Here is a 22705-nt window from a genome sequence, read left to right on the forward strand (position 1 = left end):
CCTCCTCGTCCGTCCCGTCCTCGGAACCGGGTCCCGCCCACGGGGGCTGCCCGCGGCACCTGCGGCCGCTCCGGCCCCGGGGTCCCGCAGCCGCCCGGAGCCCTCCTCGTCCGTCCCGTCCTCGGAACCGGGTCCCGCCCACGGGGGCTGCCCGCGGCACCTGCGGCCGCTCCGGCCCCGGGGTCCCGCAGCCGCCCGGAGCCCTCCTCGTCCGTCCCGTCCTCGGAACCGGGTCCCGCCCACGGGGGCTGCCCGCGGCACCTGCGGCCGCTCCGGCCCCGGGGTCCCGCACCCGCCCGGAGCCCGCCTCGTCCGTCCCGTCCTCGGAACCGGCCGGGTCCCGCTCCGTCCTCCCGCGCACCCGCCACCTTTGGGTTACAGGCACACACCGCCCTTCGCCCCAGGAACTTTAAAGCCTGTTACTAAAGTCTCGCAAAAAGTCACCAAGTGGATTTTACTCATTGTTTGTGAACATTACGGATGTATGCTATTTTTGTTCTCTTCAGAAATCTGGCCAGACTGGTTGAAGGATGAGATAAAAATGGCTTCTGAGAGCTCTGAGCGAGAGAAGGTGTGAAAGATTACACCTGTAAGTTGTTAATAAATGCTATAAAATGTGCTGTGTTAGCTTCACACTGGGGGATTGGAGCATCTCTCTCCTGAGGAAAGGCTGAGTGAGCTGGGGCCGTTCAGCCTCGGGAAAAGACAACTGAGGGCGGACCTCATCAATGTCTGTCCCTGTCTGAAGGGAGGGCTCGGAGCAGGGACCGGCCTCTGCTCGGTAGTGCCGGGCTATGGGATTAAGGGAATGGGCAAAAACTGGTGCCCCGGAAGTTTCACCTGAACATGAGGAAGAACCGAGCCCCGGTGGAGTGACCGAGCACTGAACAGACTGCCCACAGAGGGTGTGGACACTCCCTCACTGGAGATATTCCAGAACAGTCTGGTTGCAATCCTCTGCAGCCATGTGCTCTGGGATGACCCTTCTTGAGCAGGGAGCATGGACTAGACGAGCCGCTGTGGTCCCCTCGAACCTGGCCCATTCTGTGATTTTGGTTTTCATTTTATTCTATTCTGTGCCGGCCGACCCCGCCCGGCCGACCCCGGGAGTGCGCGGGCCCCGCTCCGCGCACGCGCCCCCCGCGCGCCGGCAGCACCCCGCCCCGCCGGCGCCGCGCGGCCCGTCCCCGCCCTCCCATTGGCCATGCGCGACCCGTCACACGCGGCCGCCCTCTGGCGGGGCGGGAGCGCCCGCGCAGGCGCAGTGCCCGCTGAGCGGGGGGGGCGGAGGCGGCGCCGGCAGGACCCGCGCACGGCGCCTTCCCGCGGGCCGCGCCGGCCGCCGCTCCGAGCCATGCTGCGGGCGTGCCGCCGAGCGGGGCTCGCCGCGGCCAAGCAGGTGAGCGTTCCCCGGGGGAGCCCCGCGACCCACCCCCGCTGTAACCAGCCCTGCGACCGGTGCGGCCGAGCCCGGCCTGCGGGGAGGGGGGAGTCCCCGTGACCGCGGCTCAGCGCGCGCTGAATGACTCCGCACGCGCGGGCCGCCATTGGCTACGCAGCCTTTGACGGGCGGCCGCGACTGCCAACGGAGGCGGGGGGCGGGCGCTGGGTGGTGAGGTGTACTACCAGTCCCATCGTGCATCGCGGCAGAACAGCGCGGGACGGAGAGAGGCGCCGCCGCCAGGCGCTCCGGGACTCGTAGTCCTTAACGGGGTGGCGAGGGCGCCGCGCTGCTTGCTGGGGGCTGTAGTCCCGGCCGTCGTGGCCGCGCCGGGCCCGCTGCCCCGCTCCGCCGCGCCCGGCCCAGACCCCGGGGCAGCGCCGGGAGCCGCGGGCGCGGCCGGGGGGTGGTGGCGGCTCGGTGGGGACGCGCACGCCCCGCCGGCTCGGCGCGGGTGGCGAGTGGACGGGTGGCGGGTGCGCTCCCCGGCGGGAAAGGACGTGACCTTGCCTTCCCGGCGCGGCCTCCTGAGCAGCCCCGCCTGGACCCGGTGGGTCTGGCCGCCGACAGGGTCGGAAGCGGCGGGTCCCGGTGTGTAGCGTGGGGACACGAGTGGTATCAGCGCTCATGTTCAAGGGGATCGTTCTGTCCACACACTGGGACACGAGGAGGACACAGCGCGCGATGCCGGGGGCAGAAGTGCCCGTGGGACTCGTGCTGTGTGTCCTGGACCTTTGCCTCTCCTTATCAGCAGAGATAAGGATGATGATGTGCTGTGGAGCCTTTTTAAAGCAGTAGGCCAACTTTAGGACGCCACAGGGTTTTATAGGTGAGAGTGACTCCCCTGCCAAGGCCCCAGCTTGTATTTCAGCTGCCTTCTTAACTGATAAAATATAACCTGATTAGATCGCTTTTTTATCCTGCTCTCCACCCCAGTGTTCATTACCCTCTGTTCATACGGTTTAGCAAAGGAGAAGCTGTACATTCTCCCCTCTAAAGCTCCAGCCTTTCCCACTGCAGCAGCTGCATTTCCTCTGCTGCTCTATAAGGCTGGAGAGTCCTTGGGTCACCTGATGCCCACTGAAAAAAGGCTCTGGGTTTGCCGGGCTGTGGAAAGTTTCATCTGGAAGTTGAGAAGATGGAAACCAGGCTTTGGCAGATATTTATCACTTGAGGCCATTTGCATGTGTTCGGCCTTTAGCAGAACGTGTCTGGAATGACTGTACAGCTCCGGAACAGGCAGGGTGGTGGTTTGCAACTGGAAGTTGGTCATCGGGCTATAAATATTTAGTGGAAGAGTCACAGAGTGGTTTGGAATGGAAAGGACCTTAAGACTATCTCATTCCAAACCCCCTGCCATGGGCAGGGACACCTTACACTAGACCAGGTTGCTCCAAGCCCTGTCCAAGCTGGACTTGAACACTTCCAGGGACACCCACAGCTTTTCTGGGCAACCTGTGCCAGTGCCTCACCACCCTCACAGGGAAGAATTTATCCCTAAGAGCTGTGCAAACACAGAGATGCCACAACACTCTGTAAAGTTTGTTATCTCTACCAGAGAGCTTCTGGTGGAGACTGGAAAAACTTTATTAATTCATTCCTACTGTGAGCTCTGTGCATGGAACATCACTGAACTTGTAGCAAGTAAATTGGAGTTGTGGCTTTGAGAGAAGGGGTTCTTCATCATTTCAATTTCAAAAATGTTTTCTGCTACATGTGCTACTTCTCTTGCTTGAAGTATTTTTTTAGTTTTCTTTAAAAAGAAACAAGGCTTTTAGTAAAAGTGTGTGATATTTGGCAGCAGTCTTGAGTGGTGGGAAATCAAGAGTTCTGTGGTCAGATGTTCTTCTTGTATCGCCCTTTGTCTTAATGAAGAAAAACTTCTCTAAAGTTTCTGGTTTGCTCTTTCTGTTTAAGTGCATGAATTCCACGTTGCAGAAATTCTGGATCAGGATGCTCGAGCCTGGTGCTCAAGAGAGGTTGAACAAGGACTGAAGGAACAGAGGATGGTGTGTCCTGTCCATGGTTATTTAAAGTTACACATGAAGTATAAACCTGCAAGGCAGATTTTATTTGTTTAATGATGTTCTGCTGTGCTTCACCTCCCCTGAGCACTGTGCCAGGGCGAGCTCACATGGATATCCCTAAATGTCCTTAAATCACTGGGGCTCATAATATTAACCAGAGTGAAGGTGTGATGTGCCCTGCAAAGTGATTCTCACGGTGATTAAATAGTAGATAACGAATGTAAAATAATAAGTGTTTATGAAGTTGGGTGAAACCAATATTATGCAGAATTGCTGGAGGAGGAGAAAGAAACAGAAACAGCTGCCCTGCAGTGCCCTTGCTGTGGGCATCCTTGCTGTGTCTGTGCTGCCTCATCCAAAGAATTTTCTGTCTTCTGCATGACAGAAATTGGTTTATTTCTGCCTTTCGCAGGGCACAGCAAAGCATGTCTGATGTATTTCTCCCAAATTCTTTGAGGCATTACTACACATAAATAACAGGGGTCTAAAAATTTACAAACTCCTGGAAATTACACAGAGGGGAGATTAGAAACTACCTGCAAGTTTCCAAATTATGGTGGTACAGCAAATATAAGCAATATTATTATGGTGGCCAAAAGAGCACAATGCTTCTTTAAAAATTGATCTTTAAAAGATCAGTGATTTTTGGAGGTATTAGTGTATTTGGATGTGAGGGAGGAAATCTGAACTTGGGTTTCTGTTCATAAAACATGGATACCTACAGATTTCCTGATTTGCTGTTCCACTGGCCAGCTGTGAAAATTTATTGCAGTGTCTTGAAAGATGGAGTTGGTGAGGGCTTGTTTTGGGTTCAATTATTGCTCCCATTGCTACATGTGTGAGGGTCCCAATGCCGTAGATGGAAGGCCTGTGTTTTGGTTCCTCTCATCTTGATGAAAAATAAATAGAAGTGAGGATTTGGCTAAATCTAGAACAGTCCAGCTTGGAAGAGATCTTGAAAGATCATGTGGTCCAAAGGGCATCTGGACTAAAATCAATAATCCCTCCAAAAAACCCTTCCTGCTGTATAAAGCATAAATGCTGAGCTAAGAGAAGCAGGTGTTCTCCTCTGCCTTGGTGACTCCAAGGGCAGGAGCTGATGTGTTTGTTGAAGGTGTAGAGCTGAATGGGTCTGGTGTTGTTTGCCATCACTAGGTGTGAGTAGGGGTTTTAGCCAGCAGGGACGAGGGTGAGCTGGCCCAGAAGGCAAGTCCAGCCCGAGCAAGGATGTGGGAGTGACAGTGGTGCAGGGTGGGATAACCTCCAGAAAGCCTGGCCAGGAGCTCAGAAGTGATGGCTTGTTTCCAGGGGTGCACCAGGCAAAATAGCCTAATCCTAAAGTGTTGGAAGGGACTGGAAATTCAGTCTGAACTGATGAATAGAAAATCAGGGGTTTTTCCCCTTCTCATTTTATTGAACTGAGCTGTATGCATAATGCTGGATTATTTTGCTCCTCCTGAGCTTCACAGTGTAATTGGGATATACTGAGAGTCAGGAGCATGTTCAAAAGTTGATAACAAAATTATTTGCGAGGCTTTTATTAGTGAAATTCCCCTTGAAAGGACCAGTGAAGCCTCAGTAAGTGCTCCTGGGGCAGTCAAGTCAGATAATCAAAAACAGTACGGAATATATTTGTTACTTTGTTGCCCATTCTATCCATCACAATCCAGAAAACCAACCATGGAGCACAGTGAGGGCTCCTGAAGGTCTCAGGGGTAAGAGGAGCACACTTCCTCTTGCTGTACATGTGCTCCTGCTACTAATTAAAAGTGTTTTGGCTGCCTTTGTGGAAAGAATAAGAATGCAGTGTTCCTGCCTTTTCCTGTCTATGCTGTTGGGCAAGGATGGGACCTAAACCACAGAAATTGTACATGTTATTGCCATGTGCAAAAGGAAATAGAGAAACTTGTCTTCTGGGGTTATGTTGTAGTGAAGCATCTCCCAGTTTTTTTCTTTTTTAAAGAAAAAATTCCCAGTAAGGCAAAATACCTCAACTGTAGGAAAAGTTCTTTTTGTGCCTTGTACTTCAATTTCTTATGAGTCCTGTATTTCCCTGTTAGTAATTCCCACGTGGGGAAAAAACCTCTGAGGGCAGCAGTGTGTTTTCTTCTGTAGGCTTAGAGTAGCTTAACCAGTCCTTCAGAGAAGATAAAAATCTTAGTACTGTGGATTTTTTTAAGTAGAATATAATAAAATATCATTCTTCATATACTAATTTAATTTATGTTATAATCTGATGTCTGTCTGCAAAGTGTACATGTTATTAATTCTTTTAAGGAAGAAGTCTTGGTTTGGAAGCTCAGGGAGAATTGCTCGTATATCTTAAGAATTAAAAATAGTTTTAAGCATTTAAACAGCTGTTGTTGTGTTCTGCCCTGCTCACACTGAGCCGTTCTAGTGCGTGAGATTGAAGCACATCTGAACTAACCCAGACCAGAGGTAGGAAACATAAATCAGCAAAGTAAATGCAGAAATAAGCTGGGTAGAGGTTTGTTCCTTCTCATTTTTCAAAGTTCCTAATGACTGCTTAAAAAGGCCTGACCCTGGAAGCTGCACATGGGAAAGCTCTCCGTGTGTTTAGGGAAAAGAGTCCAGTGTTGCTGTCCTAGTGCCGCTCCCAGCTTTCCTACAGACACGTTCAAGATACGGCAATGGAGCAAACCAGCCCAGTCCTGCTGTTGAGGGGGGAGATGCTTCACTGTGCTCACTGCTGACCCCTGCCTCCTCCCCCTGCAGAACAGCCGGTGTGTGAGAGCCTCACTCCGTCCGTCACGGCTGTACCGCGGATATGCCACCCACTCCGGAGAGTCCAGGTACGTAGCGGGCTTTGGGGGGTGGAACTGGTTCTGCTGGTGCATTGACCAAGAGGGAATCTGCTCCTTGGTTTCACATGAGAGCAGACTCCTGGCAGTGGGATTTTTGTGTGGAGTAACTCTTACTCTCATGGGTTTGTGTGTTCCTTGTTTGGTTCAGTCAGATGAAGAAAATGAAGATGATCAATATTTATCAGGGAGGTTGTGGGCTGCCATCATACCTTTGGGTTAGTCACTAACCAGTATTGTACTGGGGTGAAGGTGATTTAGAGCAGGTCCTGGGTTTGTTGGCAGCTCCTGGAACAGAGTGGTGGTCCCCAGCTGTAAGCTGAAGACTCACAAACTGTTCGATGTTTGCCATATAATTACATCCCTTTCACTCTTCTTTCCTCCTCAGTGTTTCTGTAGGCAAAGTCGTTGGTGCAGGTCTCCTGTTCGTGGGTGGAGGGATAGGTGGAACCATCCTGTATGCCAGCTATGACAGACAATTCCGGGAGAGTGTGGAGAAGGCTATTCCCTACTCTGACAAACTCTTTGAGATGGCACTTGGCCCTGCACCTTCCAGCACACCAATGCCAAAGAAACCAGTAAGTGTTTGCCATTCACCCCCACACATTCATTTTTCTGTGTCTGCCCTTAGGTTTCAAATTCTGATTAATTTTGCTGTGTGCTAAGAATTAAGATTCCTTAAATTGAGAAGGTTTAAGAATTACTACTTTGTGCTGCATAAGTGATGCTTGTATGTTTCCCATTATCATCTTATGATTGTAGTCTGTGGGTTGTAAAACCTATTTTTATTTACAGTAAAATAATCTAATAGAATCCCACCTGAATAGCTGCTCTGCTTATACTCAGAAATAAACTGGAGAGAGAGAGAGAGGGAGAGGCAATTGACAGGCTGGAATTTAACTGCTTTACTAGAGGCTTAGTGTAGTTAGTGGTGTAGTAGGATTACAAAACTTACTCTAAATGAACTTATTTTAAAGAGGACTGAAAACATTCTTGAATGAGTAAAGATTTGAATGGTACAGAGCTAGGTATAAGCATCATCCTTGGAAATCGTAGTGGCACGATCCTGCAGAAGGGAAAATCTGATACTGCCTTTGGCACAACTCTGGAAATTGAACCTGGAAGTTTCTCTGCTCCTGCGTGTGAAAGGAAACACTTCCCAGTTATCAAGAATACTGAAAATCTGCTCTGGCCATGGTTTTTCTGAGCTTTCAGAAGCCTTTTGGCCTTCAGGAAACCCAAAATACTTTTTATTGGATTTTAAGAAAGCTGTTCTTAATGAGTAGGGGAATATCAGTCAACAAAATTCTCTCTCTTCTTGTTTTAGCTACACTTTGTGTGATCACCCAAGCTCCTGGTGCCTCCCAGGCACTAGGGAATTTTGCAAACCAGATTTATCAGCAGAGTTATCACCTCCCCAGTCATGGCTCTAACCCAGATGTTTTTATTTTTACCTTGTGACTTTCCAGAATGGATATTAAGGAATTAATATCATAAAAAGTTACAATACTCTGTTTGAGTGAGTATCTGCCCCAACCACCTGCATCTGAAGGCTTTCAAAAGGAAATCAGTGAAGCCAAACTTAGGGTTTCTGCATTCAATGCAATCAGAAGTGTTCAGAATATTTGAGGCATTAAATTATCTGCTTTTTATGCATAAGTTAATAAATATTTGTTTATAGCGAAAACCACCACAACTCTACTTGCATTTTTGGAGAGGTGAAAATTGTAAAAATTCATTCTGTATTAAAAATCAAGTCAAGAAATTAGATGGCCTTGCTGCTATTTTCATGTGTACTTTGAAGCTCTGATTTATGGTACAGACACCTGGATATGGAAAAGTTCTTTTCCATTACACTGGAATTGGTGAAATCCAAGCTGTTTGAAAAACTGATGATATTTCTTATTTTTTGACTTTTTAAGATCCATCAAGGTCCACTGAAGATCTCATCTGTAGCAGAAGTAATGAAAGAGTCTAAACAGCCTGGTCCCAAATCCCAGATAGGCAAACCAGAAGCTACTGGCCCTACAGAGGAAAAAGGAGGTAAATTTATAGAAAGTTACGTATAAAGAAGCAAATGACATAATAATCTCTTGTATCATATATGTTAGATTAAAATTGTCCTTTGAATGGTTGAAGGTAAATGTTGTAATTTCTTAGAATTAATCTTTTTTTCTTTCCAAGTCATAACACTTGCCTAAAATGGCTTTAGCTTTTTTTTTTGCCCATTTTTTTAGGAAATCTGTTTACTTTGTAGGATATTTGGAATCTAAGATAAATAATGACTAACCTGCATAGTTTAGATATGAGACTCAGCAGAAAGAGAATTTCAGATGCTGGAGACTGAGGCTCTTGCAAGCACAAGACACTTAATTTTGGATAATTACTGTGCTACTGTAAAGCCAGATCAAATGGAACTCGTTTAGAGAGGAGCAGTTGTCATGTCTTTTTATGTTTATCGCTAATGGCTCTGTCTATGTGTAACTAATATCTTGTTGCTGTTTATCCAGGAAATCATCTTCTTCTGGAAATAATAACATCCATATCCAATTAGTATGTTTCTACAGAGGAAAAAATTAAGTCTTATATCCCTGTTAGTACATTATAGCACTTACCATGGAATGGTTTGGAAGGGAGCTTGAAAATCATCTAATTTCAACCTCCTGCTGGGGGCAAGGACACTTTCCACCAGACCCAAAAGGCCCATCCAACCTGGCCTTGAGCACTTCAAGGGATGGAGCAGCTGCAGCTTCTCTGGGCAACCTGGTCCAGTGCCTCACCACCCTCATAATAAAGAATTTCTTCCTAACATCTAATCTAACCCTGCCCTCTGCCAGTGTGAAGCCCTTCCCCCTTGTCCTGTCACTCCATGCCCTTGTCAAAAGACCATCTCCAGCTTTCATGTAACCCCTTGTAGGTACTGGAAGGTATTAGAAAGTCTCCCTGAAGCATTCTCTTCTCCAGGCTGACCATGCCCAGCTCTCCCAGCCTGACTCCATAGCAGAGGTGCTCCAGCCCTCCGAGCATCTTCATGGCCTCCTCTGGACTTGATCCAACAGGTCCATGTTCTTCTTATGTTGGGGGCCCAGAGGTGGATGCAGCACTGCAGGTGGGGCCTCACCAGAGCAGAGTAGAGGGGCAGAATCACCTCCCTTGACCTGCTGCCTGCCCTGCTGGGGATGCAGCCGGGACACAGGTGGTTTCTGGACTGCCTATGCACGTGACTGGGTCATTTTGAGCTTCTCTTCTGCCAGCACCCCGAAGTCCTTCTCCTGGGAGCTGTTCTTGATCTGTTCTCCCCCCAGCCTGTGTTTGTGCTTGGGATTGCCCTGACCCAGGTGCAGGACGTTGCATTTGGTCTTGTTGAACTTCATGAGGCTCACACAGTCCCACCTCTTGAGCCTGTCCAGGTCCCTGTGAATGAACATCCCTTCCCTGCAGTGTGGGACTGCACAGCTCAGCTGGATGTCATCAGCAAACCTGCTGAGGGTGCATCAATCCCACTGCCCAGGTCACTGACAAAGATGTTAAACAGTCCTGTTCCCAAAACTGACCTTGAGGAGCACACTTATCACTGGTGTCTACTTGGACATTGAGCCACTGACCGCAACGCCTTGAGTGTGACCGTCCAGCCAGTGGTTTATCCATCTGCTCCATGTCTCTCCAGTTTTGAGACAAGGATGTCATGCAGGACAGTGGCAAATGCTTTCAAAAGTCCAGGGAGATGATGTCACTTGCTCTTCCCTTACTCAGCAGTGCTGGTCCCTCAGTGGAGGGCCTCATCTACTCTGTCATCCTGCTCAGGCAGCCTGTAGCAGACCCCCACTGTAATGTCACCTATCCCTGCCCTCCCTTTAATCCTGACCCATAAACTCTTGGTTGGCTCCTCATCCATCCCCAGGCAGAGCTCCATGTGGTCGTTGATAGAGAGGGTGATCACACTCCTCATCTCCTGTGCCAGGCCTTCCTGAAGAGCCTTCATCCTTCCATTCCAACGTTCCAGTCACTGGAGCCATCCCACCATGTCTCTGTGAAGTGAGGTTTCCTTTTCCAAGGTCCCCTCTCCCAGCAGCTTTGGTTTGAGCCCCTCCTCACCAGCTCAGCAGGCCCCTGGCCGAAGATGCTCTGGCCTATCCTCCTCTGGCAGATGGAGCCCGTCACCCCAGCTGTACTAACTGGTGTGTTCTGTAACTGTGTTTAACAGCAGGCAAGGCTGCAGCACAGATCATCTCTGCAACAGGGGTAGCCGTGTCGGTGCCAGCTCCGGGGATACAGACTGAAGAAGGTGAAAAAAATCATTCAAAAGAACACCCAAGTCCTATAGTTTCACATGCATGCATTCTTGCTTCTGTGTTGGTATTTGTCAGTGTTTGAAGGTGTGAGTTTCTGTGCCTTTTGCAGAAAACTTCCATCATCTGTTAATAGATTTTTAACACGGTGAGAAGCGGAGATTGATGCTTGGGACAGGTATAGGTGTGAGCACAAGAGCAAAACTTGACTTTATGCTGAACTGAACTTGCACATTCCAGTTTGCCTCTGCTCTTGGTGGCTTTCTGATTGCTGTTCAGAAGAGCATCTCTGCCCAGGGCCAAGTGAAGAAACTGTGTTTATTGTTAAACTCAACAAGAGACACCAGCCTCTAGATGTTGGTCTCTTCCAGATGAGATTATATTATATTAATTCCTTTAGGTATCAACACATTTCTTAGAAAGCATGCCAGGGGTAAGTACATGCCGCAGACTAACATCAGCATTATTCAGAGTTGACCTGATGGGTTTTGTCGCAGCTTGAGGCTGAGAGCTCTGGGCTCTCCCCTCAGTTCAGATTGCTGTTGGTCTTGAGAGCATTAGTTAAGTCAATTCTCACTCTTAAAGGCAATTTAAGTGGCCATAGGCAAAGGAATAGAGTTTAATAGTGATTCACCATAGCCTTCTCACTCATCCTTCGTTGTTTTGGTTGGGCTTTGTAAGCATGCCAGAGGAGAACTGAAAATAGTCGAGAACAGAGATTCATTCACTTGAAATTTAAACTTGGCTCCATAAGTGTTTCTCACTTCTTGCTTTGCCTTTTACTTCTGAATCTTGTGTAATTTTGTAACTAGACAATGTAAAGTCTCCAAATGCATGTAAGGTGTCCATGCAGTTGTCTTTAAGTTATGAGAATGGCCTTTGCAATTATGGATATAAAGATTCTTCAGGTAGTTTCAGCATGGCTTTGAGCAGAAGTCAGATGTACAAAGTGATACCAACTATAAAATTCAGTTTTGTTAAAGTTACTTCCCTACAAATAACCTCTGCACACTAATTTGGACTCTTCACTTAAACAGTTTGACTCTTTTTTTTACTTCTGAATAGGTAAAGAACAGGCAGGTTCCTACGCTATAAAAGAACGGCCACCAGAAGAAGTTGCAGCCCGGCTTGCCCAGCAAGACAAAGAGGAGCAAGAGAAGGTATCAGGTAAGTCCACACTGTCACTGTTCCTGTGTGTGCTGTTGTCCCTGTGCTGAGTTGGCAGAGGGAGTAGTGGTGAAGCTTCTTCCACCCACTCAGAAGTAACTGAGAATTGAAGAACAATGGAAACTTTGAGGTTGGAATGGACTTCGAGGTTCAAGGAAGATAGGAAAATTTACTTGTTTTCTCTTAAGAGCCATTAGAACAAGTGAACATGGGATATACCTGCAAACCCATGGGAAAGGTGTTCCACTGGGTCGTGTGTTGCTCTAAGTGCAGACTTGTACCTTAATACCCCTGCTCTAAATGAGGAGAGCATTTTGGTGACCTTGCTCTGTAGCCTGCTGTTTAGTTCCCAAACTGACCAGCTCTTTTAGGTCATGGAAAATAATATAAAGAGACACGGAGAATGTAACATGTCATTTTACTAGTTATAAAGTTCTTTATTGTTTAGTTGACTTAACTTCTTTTCCAGCCCTAGCAGCAACTCTGGAAGGAGCCCTAAACACAACTGCTCGTGTAACCCTTCAGGCTATCACTGCTCAGGAGTCAGCTGTGCAAGCAGTGAATGCCCATTCCCAAATACTGAAAGAGGCCATGGATGATTCTGAGGTAAACTGGACAACTGGGGACAATTTTTTCTTTTTCATTGTGTTCAGCAAAACTTTAATCTCAGTTAAAAATAAACTTGGAATCTTTTCTTGCAGTGCCTTTACATTTATCACAGTTTTAACTTACCTTTCCACTTGTGAAATGTGGCATAGCCAAATAATAGTTTTGATTTTGAATTTAGTTGGGTTTTTTTTTTTTTCCCAACTCCTCTGTTTCCTTTCTGCAAGGAAAAAATTCAAGTTAAGACATTAGTAGATTTTTCACTGTATTTTAATTAATTTTTTTTTACCTAGTTAAGGTCACGCTGTCCGCCCCAATAATTCCACTGAACTTATTCCCTTTGCCAACATCCTTTTGCTGGATTGTTTGTTTCTTGTCAGGAAATAGGAAGGGGATGTACAAATGATAACATCTGTGGTCTTGGTGTGCTCATGCTGGAGTTGTGTGGAACTGCCACTGCCCATTCAATTCTGGAGCAGAGATAAAATTCAGTTGTTAATCAAGTAGCAGGGACATGTGGGCAACCAAGCAAGTACTCGAGAGTTAATCTAGTAGTTAGTAAAATAACTGCCTCAAAAGATTGCTTTTAAGCTTAATTACTAATCTTAATTTAAAATTACCCACTTTAAAATATTACGGTACTTTAAGTATTAAGTTTAAAAGCAATTTTAAAGTATTGGTAAAGTACTTCAGTACATGAGGAGATTTCCCCACAGTATGTTGTGCACCATACAGTGATCCTCATGTAAGCTCTTCTGCATGGACAGAGGTCTGTGGCTCAGGAAAAAAAATGTTAAGAATCAAACAAAACTAAAACAAAATTGGGAGAGAGACATCACTTGTAAAGCTTCCAGCTGTGCTGTTGAAAGGCACAAGAATGGTGCTCAGTTGGAGGGAAATGTTCAGCGACACGTGAATCTCTGTAGGCTTTCACTCTATGGTAACTCTCTTGTTTAGTGATTGTAATGACTCTAATGAGGAATCTCTGCTTCCCAGGGTGCTGGGGAGAAGAAATCCTCCCAGTGGCGCACGTTGGAGGACGCGCTGAAGGACCGCAGGAGAGCAGTGGATGAAGCTGCTGACGCCCTTCTGAAAGCCAAGTGAGTTGCTTGATTTAAGTCTTGGAGTAATAAGTTACATTGCTCATGTCAGGGCTGGCAAACACTAGATGAGTTTCTGGAAAGTCTGGAGTCGCCTGTGTTCATATTGAATGATCTGTTTGTGCCAAATCAAAAAACAGTTTAATACTCATTAGCATGAGCATTTTAATTTGATGTGTGTAAACCGTGGATGCCTGTACACAAAGTCCTCCCTGTACCAGAGAGTCTGAAACAGTTCTGTTCTTGTAAGAGCTTGTTTATCTCCTTAGTACTTAGGTAGAGTGCTGATAAGTTCAAGTAAGATTAAAAAAAACCAAAATCCACTGTCACTTTAGTATTGTTGAATAATTTTGTTCATAATAAACCTATTGTAAGGACTTCAGCCTGGAGAAGAGAAGGCTCTGGGGAGACCTTCAAGCACCTTCCAGCACCTAAAGGGGCTACAAGAGAGCTGGAGAGGGACTTCTTACAAGGGCAGAACAAGGGGGAATGGCTTCAACTGACAGAGGGCAGGTTTCAATTGGATATTAGGAAGAAATTCTTCCCTGTGAGGGTGGTGAGGCACTGGACCAGGTTGCCCAGAGAAGCTGTGGCTGCCCCATCTGTGGAAGTGTTCCAGGCCAGGTTGGATGGGGCTCTGAGTGGGCTACAGTCCTAGTGGAAGGTATCCGTGCCCATGGCAGGGGGGTGGAACGAGATGGTCTTCAAAGTCCCTTCCAACCCAAACTGTTTGAGGATGACTCCATGACTACACTCTGTGTATTGAGTCAGTAACATCACCAGCTGCTTTTAGTTGTAATGAAACATTAAACCTTGCAGCATCCTTTGGCAGTTCCCTGTGTCCACAGAATTGCTTTTAAGCAATTAGATTTTCACTAAGCACATGTCTAAGAAAAACTTGAATTCTGAATGGGAGCACTGCTCATGCCCAGGGCTCTGTATGAGCTGTGTTGATGTGCTGCGAGCGTGGTCTGCAGGCACTGGAGGAGCAGAAATAAAATGACAACAGTATCTCCAAGATGCCCTTGTAATGAGGGTAGAAACAAATCTGAAAAGCCTTTGGTACTTCTGAGGCTGAGAGGGTAGCATCATCCTTGAAGCTGCATGGTTGCTATCATGTTATAAACTTCACTTATCTTCGATGTTGCGGTGCTGACTAAAATTAGTGGGAGGTGTAATCGAGGTTTCATTGTTAAAGCAAAGCTAATGCAAACCCCACGTGCACCAGCTTTCATTCTCTATTGCTCTACTGGATATCTTTGCTTTTATTTATTTTCTTAATCAACTTATTTTAAAGCTTGTTCCTTATTCTAATGAGGTCATTGGAAACCTCCATTGATTTGAATGGATTTGGAAAAGGAACATTTTCTCACTTTTTCCTTGATTTCCAATTGTGCTAAAGGAAAGCAGTTCTTTCCTAATTACAAAAAACCATAATCTGTCTTTACAGAGCACTATAAATTTTTTCCCATCCTCATTAATCTCCACCAGTCACCATGTCCAAAACACTTTTGCAAGCGTAAGCCATCTCTGTTAAAAATGTTTCCTTGCTGCTGTTATGTGCTGGAAATGTCTGCTGTCTAACTCTTAACCTAGTTTTACTAATACTAACTCCTTTCCGTGAACTTCCATCTTCCTTTCAGCTAAATCCTGAGTACTAATTGCAGTATAAATAATTCTTATTTTACGTGGAATAGCCACACTGACATCTTTAGGTTTCAGGCTGTGGGAAAAAAATAATCCTTAGTCAAAGCATCTTAGAGTTGGTAGATAGGAAGCAGCAGTAGAGTTACCCAGTAGTTCTTCCTGTGAATACCAACAGCAAAAAGTAAATTTTCTTTGAGGTGATAAGCCCTTTATGTGTTACATTTAGCAGCTGCTTCTCTTTTCAGAGAGGAGTTAGAGAAGATGAAGGGCGTAATCGAGAATGCCAAGAAGTCTCAGCTGGCAGGAGCCAAACCTCACATTGTCACTGCAGAAGAAAATCTCCATCATATGATTGTGGACTTGGACAATGTGGTGAAAAAGGTAAAGCTTCCTCAGGCTGATTATAATTGTCTCTAGAGTAGGGACTCCTTGGCAACTTGTGCAGACCCCCCCATTCCCAAATCCCTTGCAGGGGGTGAAATATTTCACAGAGTCACAGAATATGTTGAATTGGAAGGGACACATCAGGATCATTGAGTCCAACTCCTGGTCCTGTACAGGACACCCCAAGAATCCCACCCTGTGCCTGAGAGCATTGTCCAAACACTTCTTGAGCTCAGACAGGCTTGGTGCTGTGACCACTTCCAGTGCATTGTAAAGTGTAAATCCATCCTTTTGTAGCTATACTCAGTCTTTGAGCTGGTGATATTGCCAGTAATCACACATGGCAAGATCTTCATGAGAACTTGAACCTGGTCTTGAAAGAGTCTCCAGGTGGCTTGATGGTGCCAGTCCTTTCTGTTGGCAACTTGTAATTCTTCCCACTTGATTCCAAGGTGAATTTACCACAAGGTTAGGGAGGAGTTCAATGTTCATTGGTAATGACTTGGTGGGTAAATCACTTTGCAGTTCAGAAGACTGGGAAGGAATTGTAAAGGTGAAATTTATCTCCCTTTGCAGGACAGTTAGTAATTCATCAAGTGTGTTTGGAGTGAATTTAGCCCGATTGTGGGAACATCAGAACTCTCTGAGGAAGGCAGCGATCGCAGGCATCGCTTACTAGGCCTGTATGATGGCTGTGAGCAGAGAAAAGGAGCTGGAGATGGTTTAAGATATAAACTGAATTCAAGATACTCTTGGTCCTGTCCAGGCTACGGACTGGCTGTGTAGTTACAGTGGGCATGTGAGGCAAAATGGATTAGTGATAGTTCCAGCACATAATTATTGTGTACAATAGGTTTAATATCACAGGGTGGGTTTTTGTTCTCTCCCAAGTGATTTTCCTATGATTGGGCTGGGGGGGGGTGATATGTGCCGGTATCCCAGGGCTTGGCTTTAAATTATATGTGCCTTCAATTTCAATCCTTGCCTTGAAAAACAAATTAATCTCATTGTTGTTTGTTCCAGGTTCAGGCAGCACAGTCTGAGGCCAAGATTGTGGCTCAGTACCATGAGCTGGTGGCTAGAGCCAGAGAGGAGTTCCAGCGGGAGCTCGACAGCATCACCCCCGATGTCAAGCCTGGCTGGAAGGGGATGAGTAAGTCTCCCACTGCGGGGTTACCTCATGCTTGGTGCACTGTGGTTTGTAGTGCTTGGCCACTCAATGTCCAGCATTCCAATTTTCAAATTTTCACAGTATTTGGTTGGTCTGAAGTGAAAATTATTTCACAACTAAATTAAATAATCTAAAGCAGGTGTTATGAAGAGGATTAGTTCTACCTGTGCTGTATGGGAATTGTCACAAAATGTAGCTCTTCTGTGATAAATATCATATGGTTGTATGAACATCTCTCTCCTCCCTGGTGTTTCAGGAAGGGAGCCAGGTCGTTCCAGATTTCAATCAGATCTGTGTTAATAAGTGATCAGATGCTTGGTTGACTCTGTGATGAGAGGTATTATAAAACACCATTGTTACAGGGTGATAAAGAACTCCCTGAGTTTTTCTACATCATCTCTGAAACTGAGAGATTCCATTGCTCATACCCTGCCTGTTCCAGTACATTTTATTTCTGAATTAAACTAACAGAGTAATGCAGCTTTAACAACTCAGTGCTGCACAAAAGCAGTGAACAGTCAGCTCACCCACAGTAATGCTCCCTGCACACTCCTTGCCACAGGTTCCCTCGCTCACCTTAACTGCTTTCATTTTAAAGACAAACAGAGCTGCAGAAGGTGGGATGTGTTCACCATTACTGTGGATGAGCTCCTGCCAGAACCCATGTGTGGTGTGCTCATGGAGCAATTACTGCCTGTGGTAGTTCAAAAAAATTAATTGCCTAAAAAAACCCAGCTTTCCCAGATACTTCCACTCAGGGTTTAACATAATGTACTATGTGATCTCAGACTTCTCTAGCTGATGTGTTCAGAGGCAGCTGTCAAGGCTTTATGTCCGAGTTACAGATTTTTTTTATAGAAGTGATAACTGCCATTGGAAAAAAAAAAAAAGTGGTGTTAGTATTGCCTTAATATTTTCTTGAAGAATACAATGCAAAATTACAACAAACTTTCTTAATGCTACTTTATGCTTTAGAAATGTGGACCTTAGTGCACAAAATCATTTTCCTGGCTAAATGAATACACCAGACCTTTGGAATGGTCAGTTTTCATTTAAAAAAGAGCAAAGCACACGCTCGGTATATGTGGGGAAAACATATGAAATTAACAAATTGTTTGTGGACTTCGCTTTTGGGGTGTTAATAGTTTTGAAGAAAAATCACTTATTTAGGCTCCCTGCAGATAGAGCTGCCTTTCCTTGCACAGGATAAAAGGAGAACATCTTGGGTTTTGTGATCACTGCCCTTCTGTGGGAGGAAAGGGAAGCTCCTGGCAGCTTCCATGTGCCCCGTTTCTTACTGGTGTGACCTACTGAAGCACATGGGACAGATTTGTTGGGGTCCCTGACTCTCACTGCCACTGTGGAATTTGTTTCTTGGCCAACTGCTTCTGTGTGTAAGAACCTAGAAAAGTCAGACTAAAATTTCCAGTGTCCTGTTGCACTTTTCTACTTCAAACTTCTGTTCCTTGCTTTGGCTGAACTTAAGTGTCCATCTCTGGGTTTCCAAGGGTGGTTTTAGTGGTTGGGTGTCTTGGGCTACATCTTGCCTGTAATACAGAGACTTTTATACTCCACATACTGTTCTTCCTGAATTCCTAAGGACTTGGTCTCACGTTTAAGTCACTGTAGATAAGCTCTTAGATTTCTATTTTACTTTTGCATGTCTGCCTTCCTGTAGTGAATGTGCATTAACTTTTCCAACCTGTCTCCTTTCTGTTGCAGAGATAGCTGACTTAGGTGAGTTACTGTCACTTGTTCTGGTCCCGTGAAAGTAATCTCTTCTCTTTGTCCTTTGTCCTTTGTTTGTGTGGGGCATGACTCTAAGTTACAGGTAGTATCAACAACGGGGTGAAATGTAGCATTCCTAGAACATTTTAGTTGTGTGAGGTGTGCCTTGGGATCATTTCCAGTCATTTTGCACACCTAGCTTAAACCACAAACTGATCTGTTTCTAACACTGTTACATGCAACAGCTGAGCTTGGTGCTGCTGGTCAGTTTTCCCACTGGACACGAGCATCACTGCTCCAAGTCCTCCTGTGCCAGTCTTTTTCCAGCACTCAACAGCAAGGTGACTGAAGGACTATGCAATCTTGCTTGCTTTAGACCCTGCAGGAATGCTTTCCCAAGTAGTCCCAGTTTTCCATGCAGCTGCTTTAGCTGGCAGGCAGAGCAAAATGAGATGCAGCATTCTATAGAGCCCTTCTCAGGTCACCAGTGCTGCAGGGGTAGCTTGGGTCCTCCTCCTCTCCCAGGTACTATGTGGTTGTGAATTGTGGTGCCCTCTGAGTAGGCAAACCTGAACGGTACAATCTGGGGTAAGGAATCTCATTAGGAGCAGTTGATCTGGAGGAGTGTTGAAGAGAAAATGTACTTCTGGCTGTCCCTTACAATAACATTCCCTGCTGCTCTGTGTGCTGGCACAAGGGAAATACTTGGTGGTGTAAAAACCAAGAAGTGACAGAGCTGTTGACAGTGTCTGAGTGTGACATGGATATGGAAGTGTGAACTGTAGCTGCGACTAATTTGGAAGAAACTAAGATAATTTCTCTCCTGGAATGAAAATACAGTTCAGAAAGTGGTCTTGGGGTGGGCATTAGCACAGGTCAAGGGCTTGAAGTGCTCGGAAGCTTTCCCTAGAACAAGCTGAGTGGTCAACAACCCCTGGGAGCCCCAGAGCGCTCGAGTGGGAGGCAGGTGAGCAGTGCAGCAGTTTCTGTTTTCCATTCCCTCGCTCATGCCCTGTGTTGCCTTTAGCTGGGCAGTTGTCCACAGACGACCTGAACTCCCTGATCGCGCACGCCCACCGGCGCATCGACCAGCTGAACAGGGAGCTGGCGGAGCAGCGCGTCAGGGAGCAGCAGCACATCGAGTCCGCCCTGGAGAAGCAGAAACTTGAAGACAAAAAAGCATTTGAGGCAGCCGTGGCCAAAGCACTGGAGCGTCACAAAAGTGAGATTGAACTAGAACAGGATAAGAAGGTAAAGTGGCCTAAAGCACCTGGTTAAATCTTTGGTTCAAAAAGGAGGTAGAAGAGTTAATGGAAATGCCCAGAGGGACAACTGGGATGTTCTGAGTAGTGGGAGACTTCACGTGGGTGACCCCCAGGTTAAACATGAAAGTGAGATGTTGAGTAAGGAAACTCCTGCAAAGTTAGAATGGTAAAATTCATACAGGGAATGACTTTGTAAAGCTGCTTGTCTCCTGTTGGAGATAGGATTACTGTGTCAAAATAAATCCTAAATGATTTGGGTTGGAAGGGACCTTCAAGATCACCGTCTTCCAACCTCCTGCCATGGGCAGGGATACCTTCTACTAGACCAAGTTGCTCATGCCCCATCCAGCATGATGTCAAGAAGGGACTGGAGCAGCCATAGCTTCTCTGGGCAGTCTGTGCCAGTGCCTCACCATCCTCACAGAGAAGAATTTCAGTGTTGGATCTGACCTTGTGTGGCCATTATAGGGCTATGTAGGGAGAAGGTAAAGTCTCTTTGGTTTGGAAGCTGGTTTATAAACACCCGAGTTTGTGATTTGACGTGTTACTGTATTTTTTAGATACTGTTTTGATAGCTGCACTAAGTGCCTACTGAGTAACCAGCAGTTACTGACATGGTGGACCACAAATCTATTCCTTAACATCTTTAGGGAAAGGCTCAGCTATAAAGCTGGACCTCAGCAGGTCTTTAAGATGAAAGCCAGGCTCTGTCAGTGCCACTGCTCTAAGGTGTGCCCTCAGTAATCACTGATGTGATACTGTGACAGTGTGTGACAAGCAGCTGAGCAGCAGTGGTGCAGTAACCCCCCTCGTGTGTGTGCAGGTGGAAGAGGTGCGAGAGGTGATGGAGAATGAAATGCGCACCCAGCTCCGGCGCCAGGCTGCTGCCCACACCGACCACCTCAGAGACGTCCTGAAGATCCAGGAGCAGGATTTGAAGGTGGAATTTGAGCAGGTAAGGACGAAATGTCTCCAGGGGAATTAAAGGGATATTTAAGCCCTTGTAAAGCACATGTTTCGTGCAACAAGTCTTGAACCATGTTCCAGGGGATTGAAATGGGGGCTGGGGAGGGAAGCAAGCTTACTTTGAGGTGATACAGAGTGCCTCAAGGTGTAGGTTTTAGTCACACTGGTCTGAAAAGCTTTTGCTATAGGTGACAAATTTTTGACACAAGTGCAGTAACTGTTAAATTCACCCCAATAAGGTTTCTTACTGGTACATTGTATTTACGGTATGTATTGGCCCTAGCAAGGACAAGAGATTTATAGAAATGTGTCTTAAAAATAAGGTAAATGTAATTAACCAGCTATTCCCGATCTGATAGACGCATTGCACTCTGTTCCAGAACCTGTCGGAGAAGCTCAGTGAACAGGAGATGCAGTTCAGACGCCTTACTCAGGAACAGCTCGACAACTTCACCTTGGATATAAACACTGCCTACGCCAGGCTCAAGGGAATTGAGCAAGCAGTTGAGAGTGAGCACTGAATTCCTCTTTCGTTAAGGACTAAAATTGTGATCCCCAAAGGCCCTTTACCCAAACCTGGGTGTTTAAACCCAGGCTTAGGCACAGTGCTCACAGGCCTGGGTTTGCCACACTGCTGAGCACCCAGCAACTCACAGACGAGTGAGTGCAAGGTGGTTCTTCCAGAAGTTGTCTTGTTCTTGCTCTGAATTGTGGGACAGACTTGCCTTAGAGCATGTGTTGAGCAGGCAGCTGCTTTGGAAAGCAGAGGGTGGAGAGGGATGGCTGTTGCTGCTTGTGCTCAAAGCCACGTGTGCCCCAACTGAGAGTCCCTTCTTGGCTTCCCTTGCAGGTCACGCAGTAGCAGAAGAGGAGGCCAGGAAGGCCCATCAGCTGTGGCTTTCCGTGGAAGCGCTCAAATACTGCATGAGATCAGGCACAGGGGACAGTCCCATGGAGCCCCTGGGGAGCGCGGTGAAGGCCATCAAAGCCAGCTGCTCCGACAACGCCTTCACGGAAGCCTTAACAGCAGCTCTCCCGCAGGAGTCCCTGACGCGGGGCGTGTACAGCGAGGAGGCCCTCAGAGCTCGGTTCTACACAGTCCAAAAACTGGCTAAACGAGTGGCCATGATCGACGAGACGAGGAACAGCCTGTACCAATACTTCCTGTCCTACCTGCAGTCGCTGCTGCTGTTCCACCCTCAGCAGCTGAAGCCGCCGGCTGAGCTCAGCCCCGATGACCTCGACACGTTTAAGTTACTGTCTTACGCTTCCTACTGCATCGAACATGGAGATCTGGAGCTGGCAGCCAAGTTTGTCAACCAGTTACGAGGAGAGTCGAGGAGGGTGGCACACGACTGGCTCACGGAAGCACGGATGACCCTAGAAACCAAACAGATTGTGGATATCTTGACAGCGTACGCCAGTGCTGTGGGGTTGGGGACAACTCAAGTGCAGTGAGTTAGGATTGGAGCTTTGGAGGCAGTTCAGCTGTTCTGTGCCAGAGAGAAAGCCCATGATCTCCTGAGGGTTCAAACAGCTGTTGGCAGGGGCTGGAAGCGTTAAAGCACGGGTACCGTCTTGTTTCCTTGCACTGTATTTAATTTCACCACCTGTTGTATTTTTATTGGTTTTGAGTTGTCATGACAACCAACTTCAGGAAGCTTCCCTACAATTTGTGTAAAAATTAATGTTTCCCCCTCTTACCAAGTGGGCTTGTGATCCAACCAAAATAATGTTTGTAACCTGCCATTAATCATTTGCCACTTCGTCAGCTGAATAAAACAAGACTTCAACCACTTGCTCCTGCTGTTTAAGTGTCCTGTTTAAACATCAACTACAGCTTGGCAGTACAAGCTCAGTCTTTCTCCATGACCTGAAGAGCTAAAACTCGGATTTACTTCTTTCAAGGAGCAAGAAAGCAAGAGTTCACTGATGTGATTCATTAATTTGTACAGCATTAAAAATACCAAACACATCTTTGAGTAACAGGATATGTACACAAACTGGTGTCAGACCACATCCCGTCATGATTTCTGCCCTGGTAGCTTTCTTGTCAGAGCTGCTCTGCTGGAGTTTTAGAACACCAGGTATT

At 46.6% G+C, this 22705-nt stretch overlaps 1 protein-coding gene across 4 annotated transcripts; it reads left to right on the forward strand.

Moving 5' to 3' along the window:
- Positions 1 to 1295: 1295 nt before the first annotated feature.
- Positions 1296 to 22414, forward strand: IMMT (inner membrane mitochondrial protein). Of its 4 annotated transcripts, XM_032110121.1 has the most exons (15): positions 1296 to 1399; positions 6205 to 6281; positions 6679 to 6868; positions 8213 to 8333; positions 10495 to 10575; positions 11645 to 11746; positions 12216 to 12352; positions 13349 to 13452; positions 15345 to 15480; positions 16507 to 16636; positions 18377 to 18391; positions 19410 to 19633; positions 20471 to 20602; positions 20994 to 21123; positions 21464 to 22414. In XM_032110121.1, the coding sequence occupies exons 1-15, from the start codon at positions 1355 to 1357 to the stop codon at positions 22069 to 22071; spliced, it is 2232 nt and encodes a 743-aa protein (XP_031966012.1). In that variant the 5' UTR covers positions 1296 to 1354; the 3' UTR covers positions 22072 to 22414. The 4 variants fall into 4 exon arrangements, with proteins under 4 accessions (XP_031966012.1, XP_031966013.1, XP_031966014.1 ...); XM_032110122.1 differs by lacking the exon at positions 18377 to 18391 and having other exon boundaries at positions 21464 to 22141; XM_032110123.1 differs by lacking the exon at positions 10495 to 10575 and having other exon boundaries at positions 21464 to 22141.
- The last annotated feature ends 291 nt before the right edge of the window (positions 22415 to 22705 follow it).

The sequence above is a fragment of the Corvus moneduloides genome, chromosome 5, assembly GCF_009650955.1.
Source record: "Corvus moneduloides isolate bCorMon1 chromosome 5, bCorMon1.pri, whole genome shotgun sequence".
Taxonomy (NCBI): Eukaryota; Metazoa; Chordata; class Aves; order Passeriformes; family Corvidae; genus Corvus; species Corvus moneduloides.

Coding starts and splice junctions, on each gene's coding strand:
- IMMT (XM_032110121.1), top strand. CDS start 1,355: ATGCTGCGGGCGTGCCGCCGAGCGGGGCTCGCCGCGGCCAAGCAG. Junction 1,400..6,204: donor GGCTCGCCGCGGCCAAGCAG/GTGAGCGTTCCC, acceptor CTCCCCCTGCAG/AACAGCCGGTGTGTGAGAGC. Junction 6,869..8,212: donor CACCAATGCCAAAGAAACCA/GTAAGTGTTTGC, acceptor TGACTTTTTAAG/ATCCATCAAGGTCCACTGAA.